At 42.2% G+C, this 25,551-nt stretch overlaps 1 protein-coding gene across 1 annotated transcript; it reads left to right on the plus strand.

The window, feature by feature from the left end:
- Positions 1 to 207: 207 nt before the first annotated feature.
- Positions 208 to 13,671, plus strand: LIN7C (lin-7 homolog C, crumbs cell polarity complex component). The gene is made up of 5 exons (XM_030039198.2): positions 208 to 302; positions 5,609 to 5,727; positions 6,872 to 6,943; positions 7,297 to 7,506; positions 10,062 to 13,671. The coding sequence occupies exons 1-5, from the start codon at positions 266 to 268 to the stop codon at positions 10,215 to 10,217; spliced, it is 594 nt and encodes a 197-aa protein (XP_029895058.1). The 5' UTR covers positions 208 to 265; the 3' UTR covers positions 10,218 to 13,671.
- The last annotated feature ends 11,880 nt before the right edge of the window (positions 13,672 to 25,551 follow it).

Consider the following 25,551-nt stretch of genomic DNA (forward strand, 5'->3'; position numbering starts at 1 on the left):
CCCTTTGCAGTGAGGGGCGGGCAGGCAGCTGCCAGCCTCCGCAGGGACCCGCTGCTGCTCTGCGCGGCCCACGCTCCTTTGCGCACCCGAGGGGAACACTGCAATGGCTCCTACGCCGCTCGCAAGGCAGCCGCACGCTTCTACCGTGATTAAAGCCGCTGTCGCGACCGCGGCCGCCATGTCGGCCCCGGCACCGCCCGCCCCCACCCCGCGGCCCTTCCGGCAGCGCTGCGTCACTTCCCGTGCGGGCCGCAGCGAGGAGAAGATGGCGGCGCTGGGCGAGCCGGTGCGGCTGGAGCGAGGTGAGGCGCGGCTGCGGCCGAGGGACCGGCGCTCCTCGCCGCTTTCCGCTGCGGGCGAGCTGGGGCGGTGGAGCTGCCGCCCGGGCCCGGCCCTGGGGCGCGTTGCCGGGGGTCTGGCCCGAGCCCTTGGGACGGCTCGTCGTCGTCGTCGTCCCCTCCTCCCCGCCGCCGCCTCCTCCGCGGCCCGAGGCCTCGGGGAGCGGCGGACCGCCGTGGCGCGGCCGCGGAGGGGGCGAGGGCGGGCAGCGATGGCGGTACTGCCCTCTCCGGGCCGCCGCGGGGCACCGGGCGGCTCCTCTCCCCCGGGGACAGCCGGAGAGCAGCCGGGCGGTAGCTGCTTTGAAAGCGTTCTCCGCCGCTTCCGATTCTTTCAGTGCGTGGGTGGGACTCGCTTCTTCGGCTTTCCTTGATGCGAGATTTGTCACGCGTTTCGGTTTGTGGCTGGGTTTCCGTGGATGCGCTCCTTCTGTGGATGCGCCCGCTGTGCCTTTGCTAGGGCCAACGCTTCTGCCAGCTCTTTACTCCACCTGCTAACTCCTTGTTTCTGTTTCTCTCCTGGGAAAACTTGCTCTTGAACACAGCTGAATTCTTAGCTTTAAGTGCAGTCTCTTAGGCTGTGTCTTAGCAATAATAATTTACTTGTTTTTATAGAAGACAACTGACACGTGCAGGGGTCCCTCTGCGCTTGTTTGTGGTTCTGCTCAACTCTATTACCCTCTCACATTTGTGTTTTCGTCCTGATTTTCCAGTTACTGTCTTAATTTATGTTGTTAATACTGTGCAGTGTTACTAGAATTAGTAGGGAAACAGAGAAAATACAAAACCTAGTTGGGTATTTTTTCTGTAGTACATTTGTGTCTTTTATCCAGGGATTTTAAGAAACAATGATATACTTCCTTCAGGATGGTTCTTCAGAACTGTGCAAGGTCCACAGTAGCTCAGTGAACACATGCTTGTATAACAATACATATGATTGGTTTATTATTGCGTATTTAGGAAAATACGGATCAGAAAATGGAATTTAAATGGGAAAAGAATACTGAGAATGAGAAATCCTATTTTTTAAAAAGGAAAGCAATTTAGTGGAGTGTAGGTGACTGGATGAACTGACTGTTTTCACGCTGCTGTTCCCATTGGGACCACCGCCTTTGCTCACAGTGCTAGGTGCTTTTTTGTAGATGTATAATACGCTGTATATACCCACTTTATTGTGTTTGGTACTATCACGTGTTGCCTACCACAGAATTCAGTTTTTTCTATTTGCCTAAGCCTCCTTCCCATTCCACAAGTGAACCACTTGTGTGAGAGAAGGCCTGTAAATAGCAACTTATGTAAGGACTTTGCTTCCCACTCCACAGCTCATCTACCCTCCCTGCTCCAAAGCTTGTTAATTAGGGCAGCTGCTTTGGCAGTGGATTAGTTGCTCTTGGTAGGCCTGCGGAGTTAAACCTTAGGCAGCGTCCTTCTCCACCTCATTACCTTGCCACTATGCTGTATCCATGAAAACAAACAAATCTGCAGAGTTAGTTAGGGTTCAGTGGAACAAAGGAGCTATTTAGTCTTCTGGCATATTGGTCTTTTCAAGAAAAGAAGAAAAAGGGAGCACAGTATAATGGACTTCCAAAAGCAGGAGCTTTATTTACAGAAATAAATAACTTCTGTTAATTGTATGAGGTCGACTGCAGATAACCTGATGATGAATCATCATCACCTTGAAAGTGAACATCACTAATGTTGTCGGCATATAGCATAAGAAAAGAGAGAATAGTGTAGAAAACGAGCTGATGTAAAATGGTTACCATATGCTTACCATCAGGGCAATTGAAAATTCTCCCCGTCTGTTCTCTTCTCCAAGCTGCATTGCAAACACCACCACCCAAATTTGCTGGAGGGCAGGGATGAAACTACATTTAACATTTCGAAGTTGTTATGGTTTGGTGGTGATGTGTGATAACTCTATGTACACCTTAGGAATCCAGACTATTTGAACATAAGCAGTGGAGGTGGTTAATCAGGAGTATCTATGAGGACGCTGCATTTTTCCTCTTTCTGTGTTTTGTTCACACATATGCTTGGAGTGGTGGCATCTTTCTGGCTTTTTTTCCACATTCTTTTAGTTTACATATATCTTTTTTTTCAGGAGTTCGGTCTAGTATCCTGTGATCACAAAAAATGATTTGTGAAGAACAGGCAACTGATGTTAAAAGGATGAAAAGGTTAAAAAAAAATCCCATTTTTTAGTTATGTGTAGATTCCCTTTTACAATGAGTTTTGTGGGTGGTTTTTTTTTTTTTTAATCGCTTCCCTCTGGAGTTATTTCTACATCAATCCTTGTTGAAATCCATCACTGAAACAATTCTGTAGTGTTCACTTCGGTCTCTGGTCCTGAACAGTTGGCTAAACTGTAGTGTTAATATTGTGAGGAAGACAGCTTTCAGCTGATCATGTCCTGAGCAGTGGTTCAGGAGGAAGCAAACTGCAGCAGCAGAGCAGTCAACAATCTTCTCTTGAAAATGAAAGAAGGTGTGTTCTGCCACTTGCTTCTAGCCAAACTAGTTCCTTTCCAGAGCAGTATTGCTGGGTCAGGTTGAATCTTCAGCTTTTGACTAATAGTGCCTAATGCAGTTCTGTAGGAGAAAGTTATGCTCATTTCACTTTCAGACTGGTATAATGGGTTCCTGTCAACAGGGTAAACCAAAACAACTGCTGGGGAAAAAGGGTCCTGGTAATGGGATCCATTGCCTGTATCTGCCTGAGCAAGAGGTGCGGTGTGAGAAACGGAGATCTGTAGAGTGCTGAGGACCCAACTTTCATGCTGTGTGTGTCTGCTTTGGGTTTTTACTTTACAGCAGCAGCTTGGTCCTTTGATCTCAAAGCCCTTTTTTATTAAAGTACATATTCTGCTTTAGTTTCATCTAAAAGGAATCCAGTTCCGTGTATCCCAGTCGCTTTTTGACAAGCTGATTCTGTGCTCTTAGTCTACGCTTTATGAAAGACACAGCTGGTTCCCAAGCTAGCCAATTTTACCTTAGGGTATAAAATGCTACGTAGTTAAACATTTTGTCTGTTAGGAGATCCAGGTAGGAAATATATCTAGTTTATTGATTAAACGTGGAGATCAAAAGAAGAAGAGAAATTAACAAATGGAGTTCTGGAGTCTTCATTTCTGCAGCTACTCTTTGGATCAGTAGATTGCTATCACCCTTTAAAATTTCCTGCAGTGTCCTAGTCAAGCTGTTGGATAACAAGTTCATGCACCTTACAGCTTAACGTGGTTCATGGACCACAGACTCGAGAATGGCTGCGTAGAACTGTACTTTCTATGCGCATGAAATACTTGCAGATGTTTGCAGACAAATGACTGTTTAAATGATAGCTGTATTGTAATTTACATACTTACTAGACTTTTTCATGAATATATGGAGTGTTGCAGGATTGGAAGTGCTGCTATTGCTGTGGTTGATCATTCTACTTCAAGCTGTTCAGTGCGAGACTTCATGAAATTAAGACAATTTGTACTGTTGTTGCTGAACACAATGATTACTAAGAATGTTGGTGATTTTGCATCCTAAAAAGATTGAAAGATTAATAAACAATCACATCTAGAATATCTTTAATTTCACCAACTATTTTGTACGTTAAATACAAAATGCGTGTTAGAAAATTAAAAGCTTTAGAACCATTTTTTTCATGTTGTAATTGTACAAATAGCAAATATGCATGCTGTGGAATGAGGTCTCTGTAGACTTGGAATTAGCGATAGCTAAAATCTAGGTTTTGATATTTCTTTGCTTTAGATAACTGATGCTTGTAAAGCTTGGAAATGCTTGCCAAAAAATGCCAAGTTCTCATGGCACATAGAAACCTTAACTTTCATCTGAGATAATGTGTATCTTGTGGCTGTATTGATAATACTTGGATGTTCTTCCATGAAGGATTTTTTTCCAGTCCATGGGTGACCAGTCTGTGAGGTTAATTTGTACCTTGTTTAATTGATCTCAGTGTAGTAGTTGGTAAGATGTGTCTGACTGATAATTCACTGTGGGTTGTCTCTTGCCAGTGCACTTCACCTTAATTTCAGAACATATACCCCACTGTCTTTTCATCCTGTTAGGTAAATTCTCTCTTCTCACACTTGGCATTTAGGGGAAGTTTGTGGCTGTTGCACATTTTCTGTGCTGACGTGATGCCATTGAGTGGACGTGCGTTCACATGGAAAATGATTGCCTAAAGGTTAATTACAGAAAAAAGGAAGCAACGCATTTGGGATATAGCAGTGTCCCAGGCTTCATCCTTTTCTAAAATAATCTGTTTGTTATTTATATAGTAGATTAATCACTGCTTCTTTGCCTTTGTGATAACGAAGGTAATCCTTTCTATCTCTTTTTCTGAGAGACTGTTCTACTTCTGTTCAAGGACTTCAGTGATTCAGAATCATTACTAATGTAACACTTTGGAAATACAAGTGAGGGATATGAATGTATTCTACTCTTGTAGAGCTGCCAGAAGCATGTCACGTAGCATTTGATGTCACGTTTGATGCCTGTCTTGAGTCGTCTTGTCTGGAATCAAATCCTTCACAGGGAGTTCAGTTTCACAAAGCAGCACCTGCATTTATGAGAATATGGACAACGTGAATTCTTAGGAAAAAAATTCTGGGAACTGGAACAAAGAAGTTTGGGGTTGAGGATTCTAGACTACAGAGATATTCTCTCTCAGCTGAGAATATCAAAAGGAGTTTGGTTGTTTTTCTGAGCACTTTGGGAAAAAAAATAGGCCAGATAGTTCTCAGCCCTGCTGTAGGGAAAGCATTGAGTGTCCTCTTGCTGAACTAATTTTTTCCAATACGAAAGGAATATTAGCATATTTGACAATATTCTACCTGGTTTTAACAAAATGTTATCTGTACAGTAGATAAATTATGAAGTTATGCATATGAAATGTTGATAGTGTATATATCAATGAATATTTCAGCAAGATTTAAATTTCAGGGGAAAATCAGATTGTATTTAAAATACACATATGGCAGTGATACCTCCAGATATGTTACAGGGTTGGATTGCTGTGATTAACTTAAAAATAGTGGGAAAACAAGATGTTTTATTGTAACATTTTGTAGATATGTAGTTTTATAGGAGAAATAAAACTAATATGTAGTTTTAAGGTGTATACAAGTGTGCGCGCACACGCACGCTGCTCCTTTAACTTAATTTAAACCAAAAAAACCCCTAAAACACAAAACAAAAAATAAAAACTGTTGAATTTCCTCAGGCATTCCTCATTACTAGTGCTTTATTTTTCTGTAGACATCTGCAGAGCAATTGAGTTGCTGGAAAAATTACAGAGAAGTGGAGAAGTGCCACCACAAAAGCTACAGGCTTTGCAAAGGGTCCTTCAAAGCGAATTCTGTAATGCTGTAAGGGAGGTAAGTTAACTTGACGTAAGCAGTTACTTTGAGTTAAAAAACGGTATGCTTTACTCTTTCCTTTTTGTATTCAGTGCAAAAATCTGATTTTGTTCTTTCTAAAAGCTGAATTGACTTAACAGAGCTTCATAGAACAAGACTTATTTTTAAAAGTTCAAAAGAAAATAATTTGGGATAGCATAGGTGTATTAAGTAATGGCTCAGGAGCAAGTCACTTTTTAGAGGTTATTTTGAGAGTCTATCCTTTACTGGCAGCTGGCAGGCTGTTATCCTCTTGGAGTGTAAGAACGGACAAAGTACCAATTGCTTCTGTTTCTTTTAAGCCAAATCCATGTCAGCTTGTGCATCACCTTGAGGTGGGGTCTTGCGCCACCTCGTCTTCATTCTAGATGCTCTTTTGGAGATTTTTAGGTGATCAAGTGTGCCCTGCTATTGCTGTTGGTGCTACCACTGACAATAACACCTGGAGTGTTTCAAAAGATCTGTTTGTAGACATAGGTGTCATCTTAATGTTTTCATCCCATCGAGGACAGTGTGTTTATTGCTTAGCAAGTCCAAATGATTGGCAGGTAGATGTGGGGATGTGGGTTAGCTCTCGGTGTAAGCACTTCCTTAGTGTTAGTATTCTTACTGCCTCTGTGTTTTCGATACCCTTTTTTTTTCTTAGGATACTCGGTCAGTTGCATCATTTGAAGGAAAATACGGGGTTTTGCGAGGAGGGCTGGGTTGTTGGGAGAGCTTTGAATAGCTGTCCTGAAGTGATTTTGCATGCATCCTTATTGAAGGGTTCCAGCTTTAATCAAACAAGAGAAGGTAGTTATCCATGTCTCCCGTCAGGTGTGTTGGACTAGCCATAAGCATTTCTAAATTCATGATGAGGTCTTGAAGGTTGGGGAAGGAGGGAAGATTTGAGATGAGACCTAGATATGCGTGGACTAACTAAACAATAAAGATGCTGAGAGAGTTGTTTTTTCATAGTATGGTAGTGTCACTTGACACCTTGTAGTGAATCAGGGAGTAACTTCTTATTCAAGGTGTGTACTTTTTAATTTATACATTTTTGAGTTGCACCTGATATTTTGTTACATTATCTAAGCAGATAAATATCTGTTTTCCCCATACTTAAACTGTTTTGTCTCTAAAGGTATATGAACATGTATACGAAACTGTGGATATCAGCAGTAGCCCAGAAGTTAGAGCTAATGCAACAGCGAAGGTAAAAGCCAAACTATAACTTGTGTAAAGTACAGTAGTTTGTTACTTTGGAAGCAGAAGAAGATTATTTAAAATTCAGAAGGATATTATCTAGATGTCTGATAAAATGGATAAGCTTAATGGGTTATTAAAAGGTATAACACAAGAGTCATTATTTTTAAGTTTCTTCCATCTTAATTTTATTCTTGGAGTTCTAAATTTTTCATGCTAGTGTTGGTATCTAGGGAATTAATCTCATTTGTCTTAATATTTTAAGTACTTTGAGATAAAAATACTTTTTCAGCCTGCTCATTGTGTCTAGCTAAGGGGTCTATATTTAATTTCTTATAAATAGGAAAATCTTGTTTCTTACAGGCCACTGTGGCTGCATTTGCTGCTAGTGAAGGTCATTCCCATCCCAGAGTGGTTGAACTACCCAAAACCGAGGAAGGTCTTGGATTCAACATTATGGGAGGCAAAGAACAAAATTCTCCAATCTATATCTCTCGAATTATCCCTGGCGGTATAGCTGATAGACATGGAGGCCTGAAACGTGGAGACCAGCTGCTTTCCGTAAACGGAGTGGTAGGAATTGGTTTTCACTTTATGTAGCAGTAACTGCTTGTTTCCACGTGGGGGCATACAGAGAATATACATGGCACAAGCTCAATATCATCTTTTAATCTTGGCAAAATAGTTTCTTTTTGTCCTTGCAAGAACAACTTGCTTAGGTTTCTATAGAGTTGTGTGCATTGCAAGTTCTAGGATTATGCTTTGGTTATCTATCTCAACTGGGAACTATTTATGTCAGTATTTCAGATTCTGAGGGGTTGTATAAATTCAGTGAAAGTGTTGTTTTGTGAAATGGTAACTGCCGTTATGGCTTCCTCTTTCATCCAAGTTTCATGATGCAGATTTTAATTAATATAATTTTGTGCACTTTCTAAGGTAAGTAGTAAATTATGCTATGTTGCGTTAGACTGACCAGAACCTCATTATCCCAATAAAAATGCTACTGCGTAATGAAAGCTGTAATAAGATGGAACTACAAGGTGGTGTTATCTTCAGTTACGTGGGGGTTTTTTTTCCTTCCACTTAAGTGTACTGAGCTTCAAAAACTGAGCCTTTTTAGCGTATTTTAAAGGAGTATATGTCTAAAGTGCTGTTGTGGATATTTATTTTTAATAAGTATCCTTCTCTGAAGAGTTACAATACAAAAAGCAAAACACAGGGTGGCTGGAAAGAGGTGGCTATGGACAGGCTTTGACTTAAGGCAGCTGCTAGTCAAATGCATGCGAATATCTCTCAAAACCTTGCTTTTATTCACAGAGAAGCTGTATGCTAGCTTAAAATTAATGTTGTCATCATTACATCTGCAAATGCAATTTTATTTTAAGACTGAGGGTCAAACTAAATCCTGTGCTCTTTAACCCGAGTGGGTTTTTTTGACACATGAAAGGAATAGAGACTTACTGGGTGTCTGTGCTCCTGGAAGTCCCTGCTAGCACAGATCTCTGACATACTTGGCTCCTGACTATTACCTGGGAGTCCAACTGTCCTTTTCAGGAGGTGTAAGAGAAATCATGGCTGTAGTGACACAATTGTCCTCGGCCTAGCCTTCCTGTTATTTTGAAGCGTTGAGGGACAGGTGTAGAACTGTCTTCAGATGAGGCCTTCCTCACCCACAGACCCTCCTAAAGAAAACAAAACCACCACTCCACCCAAAACTGAACCTGATCATCAGATAGTTCGTACAGCTAACAATGACTGCATGTGTGCGCGTGCACATGTATAACTCTATATAGCCATTGTAAGAATACAGCGAGTGCATAAAATACTGCTGAGAATGCTAACATGGTCTCAGAAGAATCGTCATCTTCTGATGTTTACAGATGGAATCCTGTCATCTTAATACATACAACAGGCATTTTCTTGTAACTGTAATTTCTAATTTAATAATTTAAAAAAAAAAAAAATTGCCACTTCCAAGACTGCAGTGAATGTGCCTTAAAACAAGTTTATATTTTTCAGCTGGGAGATTTTGAGTGTACTCCAGAATTTTAGGTGTTTTGATATAATTAAACGTAGAATTTTACAAACCTTTTATTAAAACAGAACAGCCTACACATCCACTTGAATAACAAAAATGAAAACATTCAAATGTATGTGTTGTCTAAGTCTGATAGAAGAGAAATAACTTGGGTTTTTTTAACTGTTGTCTTTCTTTCTGTAAGTAACTTTATAGTAACGGGGAAACCCTCCAATCAACAGGTACATCACCTGCCTTCTAGCTTCTAATAGCACCAGTGGGAGGTAGGCTTGGGGTAGTCCCATCATTGTGTTTAATAAGTTTGGGAGAAATAAGTTTTGCTGATTAAAATGTTTGCTGTCCAGGAATGTATATTTGGATTCAGTTGTTGAGAACTGTTGCTTGACATTTGTAATTAGATGAATCTAATATAACCCTAATAAATTGAGAGTTGTTTTAGGAAAGTATTTTTATTCTGTTCTTACTGAGTTGGATTAGGCTATTCTTAATCGATTTAGCGGAAATTAACTTGAATACCTTGCATTTACTGAGAGACATGTGGAGCACTAAGATAAGCAACACACTGCATGTTAGCTGCTCTATTGCAGGTGCCCAGTATGCACCGTTTTGCCTTGTCGTAACGCAGGGTAACATCAAGAAGGCAGCTATCTTGCAGTTGTCTGTGGCAATTTATTAGGCAAATTGAGGGTGACTACTGAATTTAAAATGCATGCCAAAAGAAGAAAAACGATCTTGAATTTTAAATAAGTATCCTCCTGAAGTTGTTGATTTTGAAGTGTAATTTCCTAATTGCCTAATGTTATCTTTATTTCACTTACCGTATGTAAATACAGAATTTAATTGTTCAGCATAAACCTAACCAAAAGTTTTGCACTAGTCTTTTGTTAATACTAATTAGTATATTTATCATCACCTCTTACTCATTTGCTGAAGAATAAATCCTGAACTTGGGTGACGTTTTCCTTGTGCAGTCTTCAAACTAGAATACTTCAATATTTGATTATATAGAAGTTGTACAAAAAAATGAAAAAAAGTCTGTTTTCAGTGTGTGTCTTTACTAATACTATACTTAATGGTTTATGCTTTGCAGAGTGTCGAAGGTGAACACCATGAAAAAGCAGTAGAACTGCTGAAGGCAGCTCAAGGGAAGGTTAAATTAGTTGTGCGATACACGCCAAAGGTCCTGGAAGAAATGGAGTCGAGATTTGAAAAAATGAGATCGGCAAAACGCAGGCAGCAAAATTAACGTTGTATGCAATAACTTAGAGAAAATATATTTCATTTACATTTTATAGTTTGCTTTGTGACTCAGTTGATCCAATGCCTGGGCTACAAAAGCCCTGTCCTTTTCATAGAATCAGAGAATGATTGAGGTTAGAGGGACTCCTGGAGATCATGTAGTCCAACCCCCCTGCTCAGAGGAGGGTTAGCTAGAGCAGGTTGCTCAGGACTGTGACAGGCTGAGTTTTTAAGCATCTCCAAGGATGGAGACTCCAGAAGGTCCATGGGCAACCTGTTCTAGTATTTTGATCTCCATCACGCTACTAAGGTCTGTTCCTATGTTTAAGTGGAGCTTCCTGTATTTCCATTTGTGCCCGTTGCCTCTTGTCCAGTCACTGGATGCTACTGAGAAGAGTCTGGCTCTTTTTTTTTTTTTTTTACTCTTCCCCATCGGGCATTTAGATGTTGGTAAGATCACCCCTGAGCCTTCTCTTCTCCAGGCTAGACAATCCCAGTTCTGTCAGCTTCTCCGTGTCTGTCAGACGCTCCAATCACCTAATCACCTTTGTGGCCCTTCACTGGACTCACTTTTGTATGCCCGTGTCTGTATTGAACTGGGGAGCCCAAAACTGGACCCAGCACTTGAGTTGTGTCTCGCCAGGGCTGAGCAGAGGGGAAGAAGCACCTCCCTCAGCTTGCTGGCAGTGCTCTTCCTGACGCAGACCAGGAGACTGCTGGGCTGCTTTGCCGCGAGGGCACACGGTGGCTCGCGGTCAGCTTGGTATCGTTCTCTGCAAGGCTGCTTTGCAGTTGGTCAGCCCCCCAGCCTGTACTGGTGCGTGGGGTTATTCCTCCCCAGGTGTAGGACTTTGCACTTTCCTTTGCTGAACTTTGAGATTCTTGTTTGCCTGTTTCTCCAGCCTGCCGAGGTCCCTTTGAATGGCTCGCTGAGACGCTGCTCTGTCCTGTCACCTGGGTCGTTAATTAAAATGTTAAACAGTATAGACCCCAGTACAGACCCCTGGGGTGCATCACTAGCGACTGGCATCCAGCAGGACTTTGTGCCACTGATCACAGCAACCCTCGGCAGTTCAGCCATTTTTAGAATGTTTTCAGTCTCCATGTGTTTCACAGTTTAAGATGAATGTGTACTTTTAAAATGGCCTAAGATACCCTGAAAAAGCGTGTATATTGATATTTCTATTGATTTTTTTTTAATACGTCTTTCATGTCAGACCTTTAAGCATTAAAGTGAATTTACACATTTTTCAAAGGCATTTAATAAGACAGACTCGTACAATTGGCATCCCTTTTTCCCTGTTTTTTTTGGCTTTACTTAACTTAGAATCTGCAGGTTTTTTTGCTGAATGATTTTGGAAAAAAAGATTCTTATGTAGCAGTATTTTGGCACTTTTCTTAAGAATATGTTGTATATCAACTACAAAACCTAATCATGATCTACTGTGTACCTTATAACGATACCAGATTTTGTAATGTTTTGGTGAGTACGTTATTTTTACACTTCTGCTAAATTGTAATTCGTTACTCTGGAAATTGTATTACCTCGCCTGTAAATAATTTACGGTTGGTGTTCTCATGCAATGATTTTGTAATAGCCAACATCTACAAATTTGCAGCAATCATTCTTGTAACTTATATTGTTTTGTACTAATTTTAAAGCAGTTAAGGGGAAACATGTAATTGTGTATGCAGTTCTGGATTGACTCTCTAGATGTATTTTTATATTCAGAAACAGAAGATATATTAATGCAGTGCAAAAGAATTCCAGATGTTTCCCTGACTTTCTGCTGTTTAAAAGAAATACTCATCTTAATTGTCATACCTCTCTTGTGTTTTTAATATGTTCTATTGTAGTCTTATCTACAGACTGACTGTACTGGTCTTGGAATAGTTATTACCTAAATTATTGATTATTACGTTTATAAGAGTAAAATATTCTGAGGCTTATATGCCAGGTTACCGTGACGTGAACTTGTCTGGGGTTTTATTACTGACTGCTTCTGACTTGGAGGATTCTTGTTTATACTACAGAAGTACTACATCACGATTGCTATAAAACTTTGTGGAATGGTGCTGTGGTGGTAATAAGGAAATCTCCAGCTACAAGCGATTAATGTCTTATCTCAAGCATGGTTGATGGTGGCACGGTTTTTGTGTGCCTTTTTGCAGAAAATTTCTGGACAGAGGTCCACTTCTTGGGATCTACCAGGTTTGAGGCTGTACTTGTGTAGTTTAGGTTTTGGGGTTTGTTTTGTTTTGTTTTTAAGCTTCACCTTTTGGTATATATCTAGAATTAACTTGTTTGTCTACTGGGTGTCTGTTCACTTGTATGGCAGCTATGAGTGCATCCTAATTGACTGTTAGTAATTTGATTCTTAGAAGCTTAAACTGAAAAGTGCAGTTCTTACTATGTAGCTAATCCCTGGTCTTCACATGGAGCAGTATGATCCATTGTGAAATAATTCAGTACGTGAAAGAAAGGAAAAGGTTAGCGACCTAAAAATGACAGCACGAAGTTTGTGCTTTGTCAGTTGATCTATTGGAAAAGAAAAAATGTGATTGCTACAGGCAAGTGAGAAATGTGATTGCTTTCTGCATGTTTGTAAGCATGGTAAGCCTGCAAAGAGAAATTTGGATTTTAAAGATACTGATAGTTTGAAAATGCAGTATAAATATTTATCAGTTAGATGACATTGAGCACTGAATTGCATGGTTGATTATGTGTCATAGGCCTCTTTCAAAAGGCCTCGTGTTACTGATACAACCATGTTGAATTGTATATTTTTATGGAACAACTAATGTTTAAAGTATTGAGACCAAAATCACTAGTTAGACCAATTGTGGATGTGTTTTAATTTAATTGTAAAATAGTAGAGATTTGTTTTAGAGCTATATAAAAAAATATATATATTAAAGAAAGGTATGGATACAAGATAGAAATGTGCGTTTTAAAACCTGTATCCCTTGTGTTACTGAACAAAGAGGTGTGTTTTGGTACTCTATGGAAATATTTACTCTAGTGCAGCTAGAGCTGCTAAATGCAGTAGCGTTTTCATTCTGAATTGTAGCATTTGGATACAGTTTGTCCACTACAACAAAATGTGGGGAGGTGTATTTGGGCATATGAACTGTACGTGTAGAATTTAATAAAAAGTTTTTAAATTGCAACAACAACAAAAAAATCCAATAAACAGACAACTCATTAACAGTCATCTTTAATACTATGAAAACCCTATAATATTAAGGAAAGGATGGATTAAAGTATGCCAAGAAACTTGATCTCTGTTACTACTGAGCAGTGCCTGTACTGTGTTAATATGCAGTCCCTACACACTTGGCATACTTGGATATGCAAACAGATTAAGAAGAGGTATCACTTCTGCAGATAACTTCTGCATCTATTGCTGCTGTGAGGGATCTTTGGGTTTTATCAACAGAAAAATAAAAGTTAAATTTCATGTGTGTTGTGTTTGCGCGTTTTCCTTCTGACTCTCCATTCTGAGTGCTGTTTTCAGACTGCTGTAATTGGGTGTTTATAATCTCTAGGACATGACATAAACAACCTGCATGTGTGTGGGCATCCAAGGAGAAAAGCTTTAAATCTATTATTAGTTTGTTCTCCCGATTGCTTACGGATCTTTCTTTCTCTACCCAATGTTTTGTGATTTGTTGGCAAAGAAAATCAGAATCCTGTGAAGTATCTGTAACACCTTGGACCTGCTGCATTTTTGAGACCTCCTTAGTCTCAGCTGCATGAACTCAAATGATGCATATTATTCTGAGTCAGATATTATCTTTTAATTGTTTGAAGCACGTATCTCAAGTAATGAGATGTTGAATTTCTGTAATTCTGTGTTTAAAGACCTTGTAAGGTTGTTAGCTCTTCAGAAAAATGTGCCTGGAGTTAAGAACTGAGATAAAGGTAGGAGAAAATGCCTCAATTCTGAATGTAAAAAGACTTGTTTAGTGTAGGTAGGCTGGACTGTGAATTGAAAATAGATGCGAAAATGTTTATGTGAATATTTTTACTTGATGTAGAGGATTGATAACACATGAACTGGAAACAAAAACACATTTTCAATTTTATTTTAAAATCAAATAAATTCCATGCTCTGGCTTACCGTGGCTATCTCTGTTCTGCTAAATATGGTTCAAATTTATGGAGATCAACTGTGAATTTCAACATAAGGCTTCTAACACTGAACCAAAGACTGATGGAAGTTAATGTAATTTCATAACTTAAAAAGCGCTAGTTTATCTACCTCATGTTTTTCATTGCAATTACAGGCTTAACTGATCTTAAAACAACTGAAAAAGTTCGTGGAACATGCTTTATTTCTGAGTTCTGATTTCAACTGTGATCTAGCAGTCAGTATCCAGACAAGCTGGAAAAGTATTTTGTCCGAGCCAGTATCCCACCATAAACATGCATGGACTGAGCAGAACCAAACTTAAACTAAATAAAAGAAGCAACTTCAGTGTTTTGCAGTAAAAGTAATTTGTTCTCTTCTGATCATTTCTTCTGGAGGCTGGTGCTGGATGCAAAAACATGTTTTCATCTGAATTTAAAACCAAAAATGCTAATTTGAAAAAGCAAACCTTCTATGTATCTGAGGCTGCCTACATATTGGCATAAAGTGATGAAACTTGGGGCTCCTGTCACCCTCTTGTCCTCAACTGTGAGTACTTGCTTGTACTGGCAGTTGCTGGTTTTTGACCGCGTACAGAGCCGTTTCAGTTCAGTGAGCTAGCAGAAAGCAATGAATTGTGTTGTCGGGTTTTTTGAGTCTGTTTCCATTGACGTAAGTGAACTCAAAAAGCAAAGTGCATGGTCAGAGGAATCGCATTGGTGCAAGGAAAGGGCGAGACCATGGTAGGTAGACAAACTGACTGGAATTACAGGGAAGCCCAAGATGCAGCGCAGTCTGGGTTTCTGTGATTCTTTGTCTTGCAAAATCCTGATTAGAAGCTGGTTTTAGAGAACAGCCTGGGTTGCAGTGCTCACTTTATAGGGAAGTTGTCCTTTGCCTGGAGAGTCTGAGGTTAAGACGGCACGCTCAGCAAAAGACATCTGAAATTCAGAAGTGTGCCTCGGGATAAAATTGCTAGCTAGTTCTAATCATAAAAAACCCAAGAAAACTGCAAAAAATGTTCCAGGGAAGTCTTTTTAAATAAGTTAGCATTGAATTTGAAGTCTTGCTGTGCTACTATTTCTTGTTGGTTTAGAGACCCATCTTGGGTCTAGAGTGGCAAAACATGAAAAGTGAAACAAGCACTTTGTATCCCTCACCTTTGTTTGTTGGGGTTTTTGGTTGTTTGGTTTTCTTAAGTAAATTGGGTATTTTGTTGGTAACAAGGGCTTAAAAGGCTTAAAATAGTCTTCTGCTCAGACACATGCTAATCATTTCTTCCCCACTTCTCAAAGAAAAATGAAGGAGCCGTGTCGCACATTGCAAGACTTGGGAAACTGGATCGATTAATTCCAAACTGAACAATCCTCAGATGCCTATATGACCTTTGTATCTGTTTAATTGTATAGTTTGATGTATTGCTAAATCTTGCCTATATAGAAAGGCTTGTGTTAATACAAAAGCTGGAGTGAGATGGATACGTTCCAATATTGCTGGGCATCCACGTTCCGTCTTACAAAACCTTACACTGAAATGATGTGTCCTGTTGAGAAATGGTGATACTTAAACAGTCGTTTTCTCCCTCTAGCGTAAATTTCCAGCCCCCCACTCCCCCCACCCAGCTTTTCACCAGTTTTTTTTAAATAGTATATTTTCCTGGCTGGTTAATCTGATTTGATAGCATAGAAGGCAAACGTGGCTATCTAAGAGTTCCCCAGTATTTTGTATGAAGTTACTGGATTTTTTTTCCATCGTATCATCTGTTCTAGGCACTCAGACGTACGTTCTTCCATGTTTCTTTCTGATTTCTCCTTGACTATCTAGAAAATAGATCTGCAGAGGGGAAAAAAAACCACCCCAAAACACACCACCACCACGAAGTCGTCCTGGACAGCCCAAGACTTCGAGTTGTATACTTCGAAAGGTAAGTAAAACCACCTGTACCTGGTTCTTATCTAATCGCAGCTCCGCTTCTCTGCCGGAGCAGTGCGGTAGCATTGTCTGAATAAAATCTAATCTGTGTTGGAGACTGGATGGCTAACAGCAGGGAAATAAGTCATCAGGCCTTTCACCTACTTCAAGTGGCTGTAAGTAAAAGGCAAAAGTTAGTGATTTATTGTAGCGCTGGCATTGCAGTAGCGCCTAGAAGTCCCGGGTTTGAATCGGGATCCTATTGTGTTTTGCAGCGTACAAACACAGAACAAATAGTTTGGCTCCAGAGAGCCTCAATCTCTTGCTAAGAAATTGCAGGTTTTGTGGCTGGTATTGTAAGATAAATGTTTCTGAGAAGTGGGGGAAAAAAATACAGTAGAAAATGAAATATTACTTTTTTGCAGTTTCCTCTGTAATTTCATTTGGGGCAATTTTTTAATTTTTTTTTTTTTTCTCCTTCTGAGGAGTACAACAGTGAGCCTCCTCAACACGAGCAGATAGCTTGAGATGCAAATACCTACTCTGGTATATGTATTAAAACTTGCTATTTTTTTGGCAGGCTCCTGACTGTCATCTTACTGAAGCCGAGAGCCTGCAGTAGCCATGCTTTTTTTCAGTCATCTCCGTGATAAATGTGGAGTGCCTGAGAAATGTATTTGTTTTGCTGTTTTGTGAAAGTATTAAATGTATATAATGTGTGTGTCTGAGCTGCTGCTGGCGTTAGATGTGGGTCACACTGCAATTTAGCCACGTACAACAGCTGTAGATAAATGTGAGGACATATTCAAATGAAATAGCAAGAGTAATTTGAATTAGAGAAGCAGAATGCAGCTAGGTAAGTAAAAAAAAGTTGGACCATGATGATAATGGATTGCAGTTACTTAGGAAAAGTGATGCTGTGTCTTTGAAGTTTCTGTCATCTGTTAAGCATTGCCAAATAGGTTTGTTGCTTTATCCTAGGTGCCCCCCAAAGTTTTCACGTTAATTTTCATGTCCTGTCTGGCTTGCTAGGCATTAATACCGTGGTGTTAGGCCATTCTTGGTATGGTGGCCGGTGGATGTATGTCCTAAGCAGTGATTCATCAGTGGCTGGTACGTTTGGTCCTCTCCACCAAATGTATCTCTGAAAAGCACCTGGCTCCCTTGGAGAGCATCAGCGTTAGCGCGTGTCAGGTCTTGAATCGGTACCAGCTCCTCCCCGGTGGAAATGCATACTGTCACCTTTAGCCTTGGTTGTGATTTCAAAACTTGAAGAATTTTTCAGCTTTTATATACCCTTCTCAGTATCTAATGACAGAGAAGACATCATAAAAATAGTTCCAAAAATGAGTTGGCTGCCTCCAAACAAACCCATCCCCACGGTGGAGAAACGCTCATGGCTTCTAAAGGATTTATTTGTCTGGATTTTGTTCTGTGGCATACGCCCCATCTGCAAATACCGAAGGCAAGCTTTGGGTTAAGCCCGGCTTGGCGAGGGGTGCAGCCTGGCAGAAGAACCGTAACAACCCGTCTCCTGCGAGTTAAAAGCAGGACCGTTCTCTGGGCGAACCAGCGTGCTCGGGCGTTTGCAGCTTTTCGGTTTGTTTCGCAGGTACAGCCGTTTTCGCATTCACCTCGTGCGTCAGAACAAAACTTGAACCTCTCCGCGTGGCAAGCCAGACAGAAATTACGGGAAGTGACTGAGCAGTGAGCAAAAAAGACAAGGATAAAAAAATTGGCAGGCAGGATAAAATAGCATAACATAGGCCCAAAATGACTAGTGTGGTTATGCCCCAAATTTTGAAGATAGCTTGGCATCTGATAGCTCAACTTGATGATAAATCTTAATTACTTAGCAGTTTGCTTCCCTTCCTCCCCCCGAGATACAAACTACTTAAAATAAGGCTGGGATTCCTCAGTTACTCTGGTAACAAGGACTCTGCCAAAGCCTGTTAAGTCAGTTGCCTTGTAACTCTAAGAGCTTTTCAAAAGGACAATCTAAACTCAGTCCTACAGAAACTAAGGCACCGACAGATTAGTAATGCTTATACTGCTTCAGAACATGAATAAAAATAAAATTTTTGTTCCACTGCAGCGTTTGAGTGAGAGACAAAGAACGATACAGATAAAGCGTTAGATAGCGATGAGGAATCGCATGCTATGACAAAACAAACCCAACGCTTCTATTCACCTTCAAGGCTCCAGGTACAGGAGGAAATCAGTCTTGTGCAGTGACCTAGTCGTTTTAGAGGACATGCCAAAATAAGGTATCCGGCACGTGCGCAACGTGATTTAAATCGATACGTTGCATCCGGGAATGTTATTGGGTTAATTTATACTAATAGAAAATTCAGCTCGAAACCTATGGGGAGTGTATCCCCTTGGTCTTCAGCAGGGATATTCTTGTATCTGTGACTTAAAAAGAAATCATTTGTTAGCACTGCACTGAAAATCCTTCATTACCAAACAATTACGTTATGATTAATTGTTCCCTTATACGATCCCATGTATTTCTCCATGTGTATTTTTTTTTTTCCCCCCAGAGAGTTTGGGTTATTCTGTGGTGATGATAGGTAATGTATCAAACTGAGTTTTTTTTAATAAAGAACTTAAACAAAAGGACTTTATTCAGTCTAACAGAGGAGCTTTAATAATATTTTGCGAAACAGCTTAGGATCGTGGGCATGTTCTGGGAATAATTTATCATCGAAGTTAAGTTTACTCCTTTACATTACTTGGGCTCCACTATAATTCTTCAAAATAGGGTTTAAGTAGGATTTAAAGCTACATAATCCTTAAGCTGGTCCTCTGCAAAGGCAGATTTCACCCTTAAAGCACTGCTTTGTTTAGTTTTTTTAATTCCTAGTATAATGTCTTGCCTTCAATTTTATACCGGTCAGCGCTTCAGTGGCTTATAAAAAAAGTTAAAAATCGGCTGCGTGACTTGAAAAATAAGGTTCTTGTTGTTTCCTCCGGAGGATCGCGGGGAAAGGGCCACCAGGAGGGCAGTAGCTGTTGCCCACGCGGTGGGGCGGGCTGGGCAAGCGCTTGCCCCTGCTAGATGGTGCCGGAGAACGGCGCCGGGGCTCCCTGCCCCTGCCCGCCTTCTCACCTAAAGTGCTCCTCTTGCTACTCCTCGGCTGGCCGCGTGTTGTCAAATACGCCAAAATGCATAAAATAACCTATCGGCGGATATGGACGTTGCCTTTTCAGCAAGTGAATTGGCGGCTACGCTCGGCTTTGAGCTGTCGGGCTTTGTTCTTGCAGGTCGGTTCCCTATTCAGCTCTTAATAACAGCGGCTCTGTCGTCACTGAATTACGTGTGCTTCTCTGCAACCCCTTCCCTGCAAAGTATTCGCTCGTCATATATAAACCATCTGGTCGTGAGCTGATTTCGCTTTGGCTATCATTTGATTTGACTTAAAGTGAAAAGTATTTCGTGCTAGAACGTCTGTAGAAAATCTTGATCGCGCCGTGCTTGTAATGAACATTTTACAGGCGAAAACTAACCTTTAAAATCAGAACCACCTGCATTTTAGCACTAATCCTTCCCATTTCTTTAAAATGAGTGAGGGTCCGTTAGCTCAGTCTAACTCAGGAACTTGCTAATTACCCCGAAGGGCATACAAAGTTAAGCGATGCCCAAATCTAAACCAGCGTATCGGGGAGGAGGCAAGCGGTCCGGCAGAGGAGAGGTGCGCGGCGTCCGCCCCGTCGGCGTGTTCTGCCAAAGGCCTGCGGTTTTGGGGGGGATTCATCCGAAAGCGGGAGAAGCTGGGATCCTGACGGGGAGGTCAGGCTGCCCGCGGAGACGCCAGGTTGGGGAGCGGGCGGGAGGGGAAGGTGCCCGAGGGACGGGTGCTCGAGGCTTCGCGCCCGGCGCCTGCGTTCGTGCGGTAAGGCAGAGACGCGCTGTGCTCTCCGCTTACAGCGGAACACCGTGCCGCCTTCGAAAGAAGATGCACAATATGAATTAAAGCCTGGTCTAGCACCTTCTATTACAAGAACTTTCTAGATGGAATACAGGTTGACGTGAATGCTGGGCTAAACCCTAACCTTACTTCATGGTTATTTTGCCCTAAATTGCTTTTCCGTTCCTGTAGAGTTACCTGTTTTCAGCTGATCGTTGGGTTAGAGCGCTAAGGTAAAATTAATTTGTTATTTTATTATGCTATTACATTACAGTGGGAACTGTTCTCCCTTTTCTTTCAAGGGGAATCCATAGCGCTGGAGAATCTCCAGAGCTACTTCTAGACAGCAGAGGAGCTGGCACTTCTAGGCTAAAAAAGCCCAACCAAACAAAAAAAACCAACAAAACCCCCCACTTCTGTGGGCTGTCCTCTCTTTTGGTTTTGCTCTATCCGATTTACTGAAGGTGTTGGAATAAACTGCCTGGTGTTATTCTCTTGTATTTATGGTGTAACATCCCTTTTCTATGCACAGCCCAGCTCGCTGCATTCTGGAGGCAGCTTTTGGGATAACTGAGCAAGGATAGATTCACCAGGCCAGACTGCAAAATACATTACGCTCTGGACCATCTGGGCAATCCATATACACAAATAAAGTTAGTTGGAGGCACAGTACCACTGGAAGTTATGTATTGTTTACATATAAAGGTAATATTTAATTGTGAGCATTTTTAAAATTAATTTGCTCTCCTGTTTTTATTCAATATTTAAGTTGTATATTTCTTTTCTTTACTCTCCATGTGCTGTTTTTAAACTATGGATCTTAGTGGTCTTGCTTGTCTTCATTAGTTTTTCTTGTGTTACAGAGGTGTAAAGTAGGTATTGATTCTGGGCAAGCTTTTGGCCCTACCAAAATAATTCTCAGTTTTTTTCAATCCAGTCATTTTTCTGAAGGCTTAAATTCTTTCTGTGTTTCTGCTATACCAAGGTTTGGATCTCTACCTTCATTTTCTTAACAAAACTCTGAACTTGGTTTAGCCTCTCTCTTTCGTTTGACACTTGTTTCCTGAAGCGATTTTCAGTTCTACTTCAACTGAGTAAAATTTCAGCCTATTTTCTGGGAAGCAGGATACTTTAATTTTTAAGAGAACCCCTTTGTCAGTGCAGATATGCCAGACTTTGTTCTTTTTCTACTCACAGCAGCTCTATGCGATGTTCTCCAGCATACTGTTAATTTCCTTGCAGCTGGAAGCGTTAATTGAATTTCCTGGCAGCATGGGGCTCAAACAGCATCATCAGCAGGTTTTGCTGATGACACTTGGGTACAGTAGGCTTTGGATAAATCCTTCAGATCCATCTCTAGCCTGTTGGAGGGTAAACCTTACTTTTATCACCAGACAGAGATAAATTAAAATTTAAAGCTGTTCTAAACTGTTTGTGTGTTTACGTATGCACGCTGCACCGGGCCTGGGCAGCCCTCAGGGGGGGGGAAGAGCCCTTCGAGCCCATCCCTCCACATTCGCCTTTCTGAGCGAGGATAATTCGGGCTGCGCGAAACCAGCGGTGATAGCGGGGACGGAGAAGCTCACGATGCAGGACCGACGCACCGACAGCACTTTACCCCAGCGTATAAATGGAAATTTCCACGCAAAGCCCGTTGGTTGGCTTCTCAGGTTAGCTTTGACAGTCAGCATCGGTGCCGACGGTGAGAAAGCTGGTGCTGGTTTTGCCTGCGTCAGGGCACGGACAGGATCGTTTATCCCAAGGGTCGGTGTCAGTCCTTGCCTCTCTCTGCCGGACCTCTCACCCCCTTCAGACCCATAGGAGCATTAACCATTTGCACAATTCCTTCTTAAATCAGCGCTGCTTTCGTGGCATCAATTGGCAACAGCAACGTTGGAGAAGAAAAATCTGGGGGTGATGTTGCTGGTCCAATACTGGTGAGCTACCTGTTTTATAAAGTCTAATCATTTCTTAAAGCAAACCAAAGTTTTTATCGTGACGATGAGCTTTACGTTCTCATTCACTTGCCATCCTCCCATGGCACAGCTCCAGCCACCGGTTCTGCTGCTCCAGTCAAACTTCCAATTGTATTATTTTTGTGTCTGTGCTTCGGGTCTTAATCTGCATGCTCCTTCACATCAAACTCCCATTGAATCCAACTGAATCCGTGTCTTTGATGCAGGATTTTTGTCAGACTTTTGCCAGAAGTGGTTGTGTTGCTAGACGGTTTCGTGGCAATAGCAGAAAAATCTAACGTTCAGACTTTTTGTAATTTTTCCCTATGTCTTTCAAGCTTTCCTAATGCCTTTTCAGCAAATGCCTGACAAAAGTTTCACGAACACCTGCCTATATATCAGGCTCTAAATCCTGAAGATCTTATGCAGCAATAGACCGGTTTATGGTGCTTTCCAGTTTCCCTGAAGAAGAGCAGAGCGTAGTTTCCCCACAGCTCAACCGAAGTGAATCTTTCATTTATTTTTTTGAATTGACGTGGTTGTTGGCTCCTCATCTCCTTCACCTGGTTTAAAGCACACGTTGGGATTTTTCTCTCCTCCGCAGTTTTTTTTTTTAATTAAACAAGCTGATTCCTGCCTTATGCTGTATTTTGGAGGATGCTCCTTGGAATTTGTGGCATTGAGGATTGTTTCAGACTAGATTTTTAAACTATGACAATTTCAAAATCCATGGGTACAATTTTTAGTTAAATAGGTCGTATAATAAAAAGTACCCATTACCTTTTTTCAGCTTGAAATACCTTAGCATGTAGATCTTCATACAAATAAACCAGCTTTGCAATAAACATTAGGGGTTTCCTCATAAAGGAAAATAAAACCAATAAATGCCTGCAAACAGGTGGTTGCATAAGAAGAAAGAGAGAGAGGCGTGGGCTGTTGATGGAGAGCAGAGAGCAGTGCTCTAACAGTGCTGGCAAGGGAGAGGCAGAGGTTGAAAAAATAAGGGAAGTATTGAAGTTAATTTGCCACAACAAGTTATGGGCTAACTGGAAGCAGCAAAGCAGTATCATCTGATTGGAAAGGACAAGTGGATTGCTCCTAGGACAGGAGTTTGGAAGATGGAGACTTGAGATAGATCCACTAAGGAAAGAACGCCTGAAGCGAGGCTGGGAAAAGAACTCGAAAGACTGAAACCAGGCAAGGATTGAGAGGAAAAGCTAAATTATTCCAGCGTTTCAAAGGATGAAAAAAAGTGCTTTGTTATTCTGCTTTTACTGGAAATCTTTTGTCCTTTTTTTCCAGAAGAGAAGTTTTGCGGGTGTTGCAGGTCGCCACTGCTGCAGTACAACGTATGCGCTGTGCTACTATTCGTCTTCCGAACGCCGGGCAGGCACCGAGGGCCATTTCTGCTCCCATTATCTTTGCTTAGTGAAGTGAGACTATTTGCAGAGTGAGTATAAGCACTTTGCTATTTTTCTTTGCCAGTTGGGGGAAAAAAGGTCACTTTTTCTTATCTGCATTGGTTTGGGTCTCTTTGGTAGAGGGTTGTCTAGAAAAGAATTCCTTTTTAATTTTTTTCCCCTGCTATTCTGGTTGCTACTCCTCCATCGCTGCCCCTGAGCGCAGGCACAGAGACCGTGACATGAACGTGCAGTGTCTTTGGACCCGACAGTTGTTAGAACAAGATGGGTTTGACTTGACACGTTTCCCCTGCCAAGATCAACCAGGGAGAAGGACAAGAGATAACCATATGTGTCTATGTATTTACGGCAAAGCTTTATCATACCTCGGTAAATTCAGCTTCGGTGAGAATTTTGTACTGCTCACACGGTATAGGACAAGCACGCAGTGAGTTATTAAAATAACCTTATTTTTGCAGTGATGAATGATGATGTTCGTACAAAATCAGTGCATCAGGAGCAGGATTCCCGATATGGAAGAGAATAATATATTAGGTAAAATAGCGTTAACATTTTTAGAAGGGAATAAACAGTTGAAAAAACGATGAGAAGAAAGGTAGGAGGCAGGCGTGGTGGCTGGAAGATCTGTATTTTTAGGGTCCTCAGTGCGTACTCTACCTTCTTGAGCACAGGTGATTTAAAATCTTCAGGTCTCCACTGTTTTACATGCCTGATTTTTAAATTTCACCAAACGACCGCTTTTAAGCCGACGCTTTTCTTCTTTTCCCCCACCTCAGTCAGCACGAGGAAGGCACGACTGGCCCAGACCTCAGCCCGGTGCGGAGAGCGTCCTCGGCGATGTCCGTGTCGGCGAGGGCAGCCCTCGGTACGGTGAGGTGTAAGGTACGGAATTGTGTAAAGGAGTGAGGTGTAAGGTACGGAATTGTGTAAAGGAGTGAGGTGTAAGGTACGGAATTGTGTAAGGAGTGAGGTGTAAGGTACCCTCGACTCCTCACCCCGCTGCGTGTGCATCGGAGCGTGGGCCAGGGCTGCTGCGAACGCCGCCTCTTCACCGACGGTCTGCTGGCAGCGAGATGCCACGTCCCCGACGCGTTGGACTCGCCGTGCGCGTATTTGGGATTTTTTCGGACGCGCCTGCGGCAACTTGACGTGAAACCCTCGCGTGGTCGCTCCCGCTTTGGACCGAGGGTTCCGTCCCCGTTGCAAATCCGCTCCCAGCTTCGGGGAAGTCGGCGGAGCTCGGTGGCGGGTGGCGTTCGTCCCATTTCGCTGCTACGGCGGAGGCAGCTTGTCAGTCGCTTCCCTGTCTCTGCGCTCCTCCATCGCCTATCCAGGAAAGGAACGGAAGGATACCTGCCTACTTCTGTAGCTGCAGAAGGGCTTAGGAAAGCTTCAGCTCTTCAGCGGGCTCTGTGGATATCTGTGCAGTTTAGGTTGGGCCGTGCAGACACCTGCCCAGGTGTGATCCAGCGTGTTTGGGCAGCGGAGCCGGGCCGGCAGCTCCCCAAGGGGGTTCGGAGCATCCAAACGAGACCCGTAAAATAGATGGTGTTTCCCACCGGGGCAGGCTCGGGTGCCTTCGCAGCGCTCGCTTCAGCCAGGTCTGTGGGCTCGGAGCCCGTTGCGAGGTCCGGACCAGAGGGAGCTCAACGGCGAGAGGTCCCAACTGGTGTCACCCCAGCGCTGCTGGGACATCCCCAGTAAGGTACGGCCATTGCGTGGAGCGTGGGTGAGCTGAGCCGAACTTGCAGCAGGCTCATTCCTGGCGGCGGCTGAGGGTTAGGAGCGTCCAAACGAAAGCATTTAAAAAAGAAAAAAAAAAAAAAAAAAGAAAAATTGGTGGAAGAGCAAAGCAGCACCCCCACGGTGACGGAGCACCCCGCCGGTCCCGCGCTCCCGTCCCGCTAACCGGGTCCCCGGGCGGGAGGGGGCGTGGCGGGAGCGCGGGGCGGTGACGCCCCCCGCCGGCGGGCAGCCCCGCCCCCCGCGCCCCGTTGGCCGCGGCCGAGC

This window comes from Aquila chrysaetos, chromosome 16 (genome assembly GCF_900496995.4).
Source record: "Aquila chrysaetos chrysaetos chromosome 16, bAquChr1.4, whole genome shotgun sequence".
Taxonomy (NCBI): Eukaryota; Metazoa; Chordata; class Aves; order Accipitriformes; family Accipitridae; genus Aquila; species Aquila chrysaetos.